This window comes from Oncorhynchus nerka, linkage group LG22 (assembly GCF_034236695.1).
Source record: "Oncorhynchus nerka isolate Pitt River linkage group LG22, Oner_Uvic_2.0, whole genome shotgun sequence".
Lineage (NCBI taxonomy): Eukaryota > Metazoa > Chordata > Actinopteri > Salmoniformes > Salmonidae > Oncorhynchus > Oncorhynchus nerka.
This window is the reverse complement of record NC_088417.1, coordinates 42,929,881-42,939,894: the sequence shown is the minus strand read 5'-3', so window position 1 is coordinate 42,939,894 and position 10,014 is coordinate 42,929,881. Positions and strand designations below refer to the sequence as shown.

General features: G+C 44.6%; 1 protein-coding gene across 2 annotated transcripts; it reads right to left on the bottom strand.

Moving 5' to 3' along the window:
* Nucleotides 1-311: 311 nt before the first annotated feature.
* slc23a1 (solute carrier family 23 member 1) lies at nucleotides 312-9,854 on the bottom strand. 2 transcript variants are annotated; one of them, XM_029626966.2, is made up of 14 exons: nucleotides 9,695-9,854; nucleotides 8,985-9,140; nucleotides 8,660-8,817; nucleotides 8,483-8,571; nucleotides 8,319-8,386; nucleotides 6,419-6,600; nucleotides 4,992-5,112; nucleotides 4,373-4,529; nucleotides 3,986-4,133; nucleotides 3,698-3,803; nucleotides 3,199-3,328; nucleotides 2,668-2,811; nucleotides 2,358-2,453; nucleotides 312-1,061 (listed from the first exon to the last, which is right to left on the bottom strand). In XM_029626966.2, the coding sequence occupies exons 1-14, from the start codon at nucleotides 9,725-9,727 to the stop codon at nucleotides 784-786; spliced, it is 1,866 nt and encodes a 621-aa protein (XP_029482826.1). In that variant the 5' UTR covers nucleotides 9,728-9,854; the 3' UTR covers nucleotides 312-783. The 2 variants fall into 2 exon arrangements, with proteins under 2 accessions (XP_029482826.1, XP_064863245.1); XM_065007173.1 differs by lacking the exon at nucleotides 9,695-9,854 and having other exon boundaries at nucleotides 8,660-8,844; nucleotides 8,985-9,074.
* Between the last annotated feature and the right edge of the window lie 160 nt (nucleotides 9,855-10,014).

Genomic DNA, 10,014 nt, shown 5'->3' with positions numbered 1-10,014 from the left:
AACATCTTTCATCATGTCACAGTGAAATCAATACTGAACAGCCATAAAAACTCTGATCCTGTACTTCCTTGATAGATCAATAGACCCTAGCCTCTTGGCCTGCACTTTTTTTCTTCCAATCTGTGCAGTGTTGTTGTTCAGTCTCTCTCAGCTAATACAGTACAATTACCATGTTGACTGAAGCATGTGGGTTTTCTTTCTTACAGCACTTTTTGGTCAGATTGTAAATATGTTAATCGACGGCTCTCCTCTCACTAATCTCGTTTTAACATTTTATTGTAACACTTAATAATGTAAACAAACATTTAACGTAGTCAAAAAATAGGAATGTTTTAATATATTACACTTTCATTTTATATCATAACTGTTTTGCTTTACCTCCGATTGAGTTCAGATCATTAGAAGAGAGAGACACTATCATTACTTGTTCATTTTGTACACAAGAAAGACTTAATAAAATACAAAAAACCACTGCTAATGTTGTTTCTGCTTCTTCAGTACAGCCTATATACAAGCATACGGTCAAGTATGTGTCTGAATATATGGCTCTGTGTTCTTCAGCGTAGACCAATAATAGATGCTATAAAAACGTGGTGGTGAGTAAGAAAACAGAGATGGTAGACCAAACCTCCAAGATACATGGTGAGTTACATGCTCTAGTAAATAATATTCCAGTCACAACATTGCAACATCGTGCATTTGTAAGTGTCCAAAACAATAAATAGCTGTGAAAATCATACCTCAGTATAAAAATAATCTAAAAGATTAATCATTGAACTTTTACTATACTTTGGTGCAGGCCAAGGTAATTGTTGTGTCCATGCGTACACTCTCAGTCCTCTCTCTTAATTCATCCTCGTTGTTTTCCTGCATGCTGTCCTTCCGTCTGCGCTGCCTGAAGCCTTGGAAGCTGGGGCAGATGGGGAGATAGCGCAGGCAGCTGATCTTCCTAACGCAGCTCATTCCAATGGGAAAGTCATAAGTAGTATGTATGTTCGCGGAGTTTCCCCCACTGCCCTCATCAGCCTTCCAGTCCAACAGCCCTCTCTCCTTCCTTGTGCCTGTTTGGACCACACACACAAGTATACATGCACAAAACACACACACAATAACACATCTCATCGACAGGGCTGTAGTGGAGCAGATTGAGAGCTTCAAGTTCCTTGGCGTCCACATCACCAACAAACTAACAGGGTCCAAGCACACCAATCATGGTGTGACAGTCATGAAGAGGGCACGACAAAACCTATTCACCATCAGGAGACTGAAAAGATTTGGCATGGGTCCTCAGATCCTTAAAAGGTTTTATAGCTGCACCATTGAGAGCATCCTGACGGGTTGCATCACTGACTGGTATGGCAATTGCTCGGCCTCCGACCGCAAGGCACTACAAAGGGTAGAGCGTACAGCCCAGTACATCACCGGGGACATCCAGGACCTCTATACTAGGCGGTGTCAGGGGAAGGCCCTAAAAATGGTCAAATACTCCAGCCACCCTTGTCATAGACTGTTCTCTCTGCTACAGCACGGCAAGCGGAACCGGAGCGCCAAGTTTAGGTCCAAGAGGCTTCTAAACAGCTTCTACCCCCAAGCCATAAGACTCCTGAACAGCTAATCAAATGGCTACCCAGACTATTTGCATTGCCCCCCCCCCCCTTTTCTACGCTGCTGCTACTCTCTGTTATTATCTATGCATAGTCACTTTAATAACTCTACCTACATGTACATATTACCTACATTTACATTTAAGTCATTTAGCAGACGCTCTTATCCAGAGCGACTTACAAATTGGTGCGTTCACCTTAAGACATCCAGTGGAACAGCCACTTTACAATAGTGCATCTAAATCTTTTAAGGGGGGGGGAGGTGAGAAGGATTACTTTATCCTATCCTAAGTATTCCTGAAAGATTACCTCAATTACCTCGACACCAGTGCCCCCGCACATTGACTCTGTACAGGTACCCCCTGTATATAGCCTCGCTATTGTTATTTTACTGCTGCTCTTTAATTATTTGTTATTCTTATCTCTTACTTTTATGGGGGGGGGGGTATTTTCTTAAGACTGCATTGTTGGTTAAGGGCTTGTAAGTAAGCATTTCACTGTAAGGTCTACAACACCTGTTGTATTCGGCACATGTGACAAATGCAATTTGATTTGATCAACAAACATGGGTAGTTACAGGCAACCGTTTGAAGGATTGGCGTGTCCCATTGTGACATGGTGGTGACACATACTGTCAACAAACACAAAGCAACGGCTCCCTCCGATCCGTGTGTGATGAGGTGACTAGGCAGTGCTGTGCGTTTGACATCTGTTAACGAGATGAGGTGTTGCACTCTTACAGAGCACGCATACCTGGGATGGTGTTATCCAGAGCAAACGCCAGGAAGCCTCCAACAAACATCTCAGTGGTTAGGAGCACTGTGAGGATTTGATCCACCTCTGCAACTCCTGAGGGCAATGAAACATGTACCACCAAATTAATGATCCTTAATCATTATTCATAGCATCCAACATAATATCCAGCAGCAAAACCGTACTAAACCTGCATACCAGTCTAACTGTACACATACTCTGAACTTCCTACAGCCACTCCTACACTTCCCCAGCAGATGATGATGATGCCTTTTCTTATCAATAAAGCCCTTTTAAATGTGCAGCCCACCTGTTTTGATGCAGCCAGGGTGCAAGTCTAGGTAGCTGGGCAGCATGAGACCGAAGAACATGGAGAAGCCGAGGACAAAGAGATTCCTAGAGGAGTTGAGGTCTACGCTCTGCAGGTTGGACAAGCCCACAGCCGTGATCATACCTGCAGGGCATAGACAACACAAACAACAGAGGTGTGGAAAAGGTTATTATTGTCATATTTTTAAACGGTTATCCGTGTTTCTAGCTACAAACATAATATGATCCCCTTTCTGAAATAGTGAGTTTTTTGTGATCATACTACCCCCCCTGGTGGCTGACACTGAGATGATGCTGTGTGTGGAATCTGTATTTGGAAGTCACAGAACACAGTGGGAGAATCTCAATTGCATACTCCTTGCTTCCTCTCTCCTCGCATCCTTCTCAAAACCCATTGGATAAGAAACACAGAGGTCACTCCCCTCTGACCTTCTCCTCCAATGGGTTTTGAGAAGAACGCGGGGGCAGAGGACGCGAGGAGTATGCAATTGAGATTCTCCCAATGACTCACCGAACAAGGTGCAGAACATGCCACCTAGAATGGGGTCAGGCAGAGATGCGAAGAGGGCAGTGAATTTCCCCACTGTTCCTAACAGGAACATTATGGCTGCACCATATTGCACCACTCTTCTGCTGCCCACCTGTGTTTAGGGACATAGTACAACATGGCTCAATGTGAACTGTGCAACCTCTAGTATCAGTTGCAGTTCATTGATTATGAATCCACACTAGAGTAACATACCAGCATATGTAAAGATGAGTAGACCCTTAGTCAATAATTATGTGGAAATAATAACAATTGATTTCCATTGCGGCAAAGGGCTTGCACTAGAGACCGTGTTGATAAGCGTTTATCCGTTTCAAACAGATATTATTGCTGATTCCAACTTGAACAAGACATAAATACAACATCTGAGATTCCATATGTACACTCATGTGTTTTAAGTAAATAGATTAAAGACAGCATGTCTGAAGAACTGGGGAGGGGCTGAGGGGCTAAGCTTCCTAACCTTAGTGATTCCCAGAACTCCAATGTTGGGACTGGAGGAGGTGGAGCCATTTCCTGTACCCAGTAGTCCTGCTATAATACAGCACACCCCCTCTGTGAAAATACCCCTAGTATGGGAAAGACAAGACACGAAGGATAATGAAGGATGCAGACACCTACATACATACATCCACACAGAGAATAGAGTACTGATGCTTGACCACAGAGGACTATCTCGAACATAGGTTCATGTCAGAGCCTTCGGTCCAGGTTAGAAATCTAAACTGTGGCGTAGGAAACTGATGCTCACCTGTTGATGGCATGGACCGGTGGCGGAGGTGCCCCTGAGAGGCGAGCACAGGCGTAATAGTCCCCGATAGACTCTATAATGCCAGCTAGTGTGGCACTGAACATGCCCAGCACTCCGGCGATGGTCACCGTGGGCAACCCCCACTGACCTTTCAGGGACACACAAACACCACAAGTCGGAATTATTCCCCTATGTAGCAAGACAAGAGGCAATGGCAATGGATGACAACTTAGATAATTTAAACCATTGAAAATGTTATATAAGGTCATTCTAAAGGTGATCATAAATGGCCAGTGTCATCCAATTTCTTAACTTGACTCTTGCTCTAGCTCAGGCGTCCAAACTGGCCCAGTGTGAGAGACAATGGCTGTAAGGCTGGCCTCTTACAGGGGTAGGGGAAGCGGAACCAGGGGGAGAGGGTCATGATGTCACCGCGCGCATCAGTGCGTGCCTTCTGTCCGTACTTGCTGGGGTCACTGGGCAACACGTCGGTCAGGGTCAGGATGTAACACAGCAGCCACACCAACATGATGGCCATGATAATCTAAACCCAGCACCACAGACACACAGAGAAGGGGAACAGCATGACATATCATACAGCCTAATCATAGAGCTTATTATGTAGGCCTATTCTGTGCCCATTCTTACAGCCCTTTTCATCAGGAAGCTAATACTTTGCATTAATGTAATGGTGAAATTACCCCTGTGGTCTGGTTCTATCTATCACAGTGAGTCATTTATATAGCCTGGCCTTGACAATGTCCCCATGACCTGGCTGGCAGCACTGATTAAGGCAGTAACACAGAGGAAAATGCAATAAAGTCTGCCTAAGATGAGACTTTATTATACCTCTCAAGATTGGAGTGGCATGGTAAGTGCTGTGAATGAATAGCTTGGTGTATTTGATGAACATCAGTTCATGCCCCACATGAGAACATCTGATTAGCATGGATTGGAGGGCTTTTTAACATCCCTGTGAGACAAATATGTGTTTTTTGGTTCTAACCGGGAACATCTTAAAGATCTGGAACCTGGTGATGCTGAAGCCTTTCTTCCTGTTGTAGGTGAGGAAAGGGAAGGACCAGTTCCTCAGGTACTGAGCAAATAGCACGATGAGGAAGATGCACCTGGGGAGACGCAGAGGATCAGTAAGGCAGTGATATAGCGACAACATAACCGAATCAAAGACAAAGCAACAGGGGAAAAGCAATGGACCCTTTAAACACTCGTGGGAATTGCCTATATGGATAGGGCTACATTGAAATGTTTCTTACAGAAGACAAATGAAAATCAAATGCATAACCATGGTAACAATTGAAAGGGAACACTTTGGAGATGATGGGAAAAGTATTAGAGCAAAGGTGAGGGCACAACAGTTCGCCCGACACAAGCACAGTCGTTTGGAACACAACCATCCATCCCCGCCATCACACAATTACCTGTTTTTGTCGACGCAATCCAAAAAAACGGTCCATTATAAATGACCATCTGGGTCAGGTGGGCATGGTTTGAAAACTTGTTTTATTGCCAAGGCAATTCAGGGGAAAAAACGGTCGTAATTTTGACGCGCACAGAAAGGAGTCATGAGTGCATTCAAGGTGCGTCTGCTGCGGCAAATTCTCTTCACAATGAACAAACACAGGCTCAATCTGTTCAGAACAACCCAGGGTAAGACGCCATGTAATCTTGGAACTGTACATCAAGCACAGTGATCGTACACACGTTGACACTGTGCTGTATATGACATGAGTTTTATGATCTGGAAATGTGAAGTGCACATTTGGACTCACAAGTGTTTGGATTGCTTGAATTACATCCAAGCAGTATTTCTTATAATCCTCAACGTCTCATCTTTCAAAAATGCATAGAGTCATCTTAATGTACAGCAGTTCCCTCAGTTAGACAACAAAACATTTGCAAAAGTTGCCCAATTAGCAGGGGTGATGGGGGAACTTCTTGTTGCACAAGGTGCTCAAGTTCAGAGCGTCTGTCAGTCCAAACCCCCACACAGCTGTGAAACGCAGAGCCAGGGCTCTGACGTCAGGTATAGCATGTTACTGTACAGACACTGCGTTCCAATTCAGGCATTTATCAGTGCCCAAATCTGCCATTTTCAACCCGTATACGGATACAAGGGTGAAGGGCTACCTAAATAGTATGTGATTAGATTCAATAGCTTCAATGACCTTGGATTGAAGACAGTAAAGAGTCTCAAGCCCTAGTCAAAGTAATCCATTTCTACTATAGAAGCGAGGAACAGAAGTGAGAAAAACAGGCCCTCGGCCTAGAGAGTAATCAAACTCAGAAAACATTGTTGGATCTCAAGTGTAAGCATGAGTGGAGAGGATCAGATGGAAAGAGCAGAGTCCACAGAGAGGATGCATTACAGGGAAGGGCTGGATTCAATAGACAAAGGATGGATTGTGCTCTCACAGTGCTGAGAGGCCCCAGTGAGAGCCGGCTCTGTCCCCAGCTGTCTGGAAGACAGACAGGCCGATGAGGGACACGGTGGGGGTGACGGTCAGGGGCCCGATGTAGTCCAGGAGGAGACCAGGGAGACCCACCAGCCCGATGACCACCTCCACTGCACTGGATGCTATGATGGCACCCTGGATCTACAGGGGAGAGAAACCGACTGTTATTATCATTAGATATGTCAAATCAAATAAAATGTTATTTGTCACTTGCTTCATAAACAACAAGTGTAGACTAACAGTGAAATGCTAACGTACGTGTCATTTTCCAATAACGCAGAGTTAAGATAAAACAATTCAATAAAAAAATAAAAAAATAGTGACACAAGGAATAAATACACCGTGAATAATGAATAACAATAATGAGTAAAAGTAACATGGCTACAGTGCATTCGGAAAGTATTCAGACCCCTTGACTTTTTCCACATTTTGTTACCTTACAGCCTTGTTCTAAAATGGATCATATTGTTTTCCCCCTCATCAATCTACACACAATACCTCATAACAACAAAGCAAACAGCTTTTTGGAAATGTTTGCAACAAAAAACTGCGATTACAGCCTTGAGTCTTCTTGGGTATGACACTACAAGCTTGGCACACCTGTATTTGGGGAGTTTCTCCCATTCTTCTCTGCAGATCCTCTCAAGCTCTGTCAGGTTGGATGGGGAGCGTTGCTACACAGCTATTTTCAGGTCTCTCCAGAGATGTTCGATCGGGTTCATTCATAACCGGGCTCTGGCTGGGCCACTCAAGGACATCCAGAGACTTGTCCCGAAACCACTTCTGCGTTGTCTTGGCTGTGTACTTAGGGTTGTTGTCCTGTTTTAAGGTACATCTTCACCCCAGTCTGATATCCTGAGTGCTCTAGAGCAGGTTTTCATCAAGGATATCTCTGTACTTTGATTGGTGGAGTGCTGCAGAGATGGTTGTCCTTCTGGAAGGTTCTCCCATTTCCACAGAAGAACTCCGGAGCTCTGTCAGAGTGACCATCGGGTTCTTGGTCACCTCCCTGACCAAGGCCGTTCTCCCCCGATTGCTCAGTTTGGCCGGGCGGTCAGCTCTAGGAAGAGTCTTGGTGGTTCCAAACTTCTTCCATTTAAGAATGATGGCCAGTGTGTTCTTGGGGACCTTCAATGCCGTAGACATTTTTTGTACCCTTCCCCAGATCTGTGCCTCGACACAATCCTGCCTTATGGCTTGGTTTTTGCTCTGACATGCAATTTCAACTGTGGGACCTTATATAGATAATTGTGTGCCTTTCCACATCATATTCAATCAATTGAATTTACCACAGGTGAACTCCAATCAAGTTGTAGAAACATCTCAAGGATGATCAATAGAAACAGGATGCACCTGAGCTCAATTTCAAATCTCATAGCAAAGGGTCTGAATACTTATAAGGTATTTCTGTTTTTTAAATATTTTTTTTATAAATTTGCTAATATTTCTAAAAACCTGTTATTGCCTTGTCATTATGGGGTATTGTGTGTAGATAGATGAGAAATGTTTAATTTGATCAATTTTAGAACAAGGCTGTAACGTATCAAAATGTGGAAAAAGTCAAGGTAACTGAATACACTGTGTATACTGGGAGTACCAGGACCGAGTTGATGTGCAGGAGTATGAGGTAATTGAGGTAGCTATGTACAGGTAGGGGTAAAGTGACTAGGCAACAGAATAAGTAATAGACAGTAGCAGCAGCCTATGTGGAGGACCCCCATGTGACCTGACCAGGAACATTTATTGATCCTAGTTATGTCTACATGATGTCTCAGATAATGTCAATTAAAGTGAGAGATGCTACAGTTCAGAAGGATGTACCACAAGATGGAGGCCCACTGAAAAGAAGCAGGAAGTACCTCTCTCATCCTTGGGTGCCAGATGTGGGAGGTGTTCAGAGGAAGACTCCAGTCCCCATAAATCTCCTCTGTGGAAAGACAGACAGAAACAACAGCCCATTAGTGAGGTTCTGTCTGTGACTGGGCCCTATTCTTTTCACACAGGTTGAGATTGAGGGACGCACCTTCAGGGGGACATTTCCATCTATCCAGCCCTAGGATAGCTTGAGCAGGGATGAGGAAAGCAAAAGCACTGGCCTGGAAAAGAGGTAACCTACAAATCGAAGATGAAACACAGGTGCATGATAAGCATTAGCAGACATACACATGTACACACATGCACACAAACCAAGCACACACACCTGACTCCAAAGGTGGTTTGAATGAGTGTGGTGATTCCCACGCAGGTGAAGATGGTTCCCACCAGCTGACTGACAGTGTTCTGGTCCTTTCCCACACACATGGCCTCCGCTAGCAGGAAGGGCACAGCGATGGTCCCGCTAAAACACGTCAGGTAGTGCTGTGATCAAAGACGCAGTGTTAATCACTGTGGAGTGAGAAAGAGAGGGGGGACCAGAGATATGGGAAACGAGAGCACACAAAAGAGCAAGAGAAAGGTGGAGTCTACTGATGAAACCATCCATGAAAACGAGGTGTGTGTGAAAGAGTGTGTGTGTATTTGTGCACCTGGAGGCCCAGTAGAATGCAGAGGTACCACGGCGGGACATCCTCTATGGTGTAGATCATGTCAAAGCCCGGCTGCTGCTTCTGCTGCTCGGCAGCCAGTTTCCCCCCCTCAGCACTCTGCTCCTGTTCCTCTGTCTGACTCTGGATGACATCACTCTGAGAGGGAGGACCAGAGACAGTCACACATCTAAATGGATTTTGGATTGGGTTGGCAACTTGGCACACACAAATCTTGAAAGCAGAGACACGTGTTCAGCCACTGGGACTAATCGATGGCAAAGGCTCTCGTACACCCTGGAAGTAAAACACAATTCAGTGTTTCCACGTTTGTTTGTTTGTGTTCACCAGGTATTGTGTCAATAGCCACAAATGCCCTGAAAAAGCATTGTTTCAGCTAGAACCATCCTCCACAAGTTCAGTTCAGTTAGTCAGTCAGACATCATGGCGGTAAGGACCGTAGTCCGAGTAAACAGTTTTTCCCACAGGGTCATTTCACCAAACAAAAGTCAACAGAAACACTGTGGGAATGAAGTAATAGGATAACTTAACATGTTCAACTTTACACTTGATAGAAAAACATAGCACATCACATATGAACATCCCATAATCATGATCTTGTCAGGCCAGATCATGTAGACTTACCAAACATTAACAACTAAACTCATCAATTCATCAACTCATACTGAAACGGTAGTAAATGAAGAGTTCACCTTGTGGTCTGGTTGTGTCTCTGTGTGCTGCATCTGCTTCCTCTGGGCTGTCAGGTCCTTGTGATGGTTTGTTGGGTATTGGGTAAGGCTGCTTTTCTTTGTGCTCTCTCAACTCAACACTTGTGACCTCAGCCCCATACAGGAGTGGAACAGCGCATTGTATGGGGGTTGAGAGGACCAGATTAGCCAGGTTAATAATCTGCCCCAGAGGCGGACTTTACCCACTGGTGCTGAACAAGAGGCTGAGACCGTAAACCTAAAAGGTAAAGGACCCAGGGTTCAAGAAGACACTTTATGGAATGAGAGATAGTGGGCTAGAA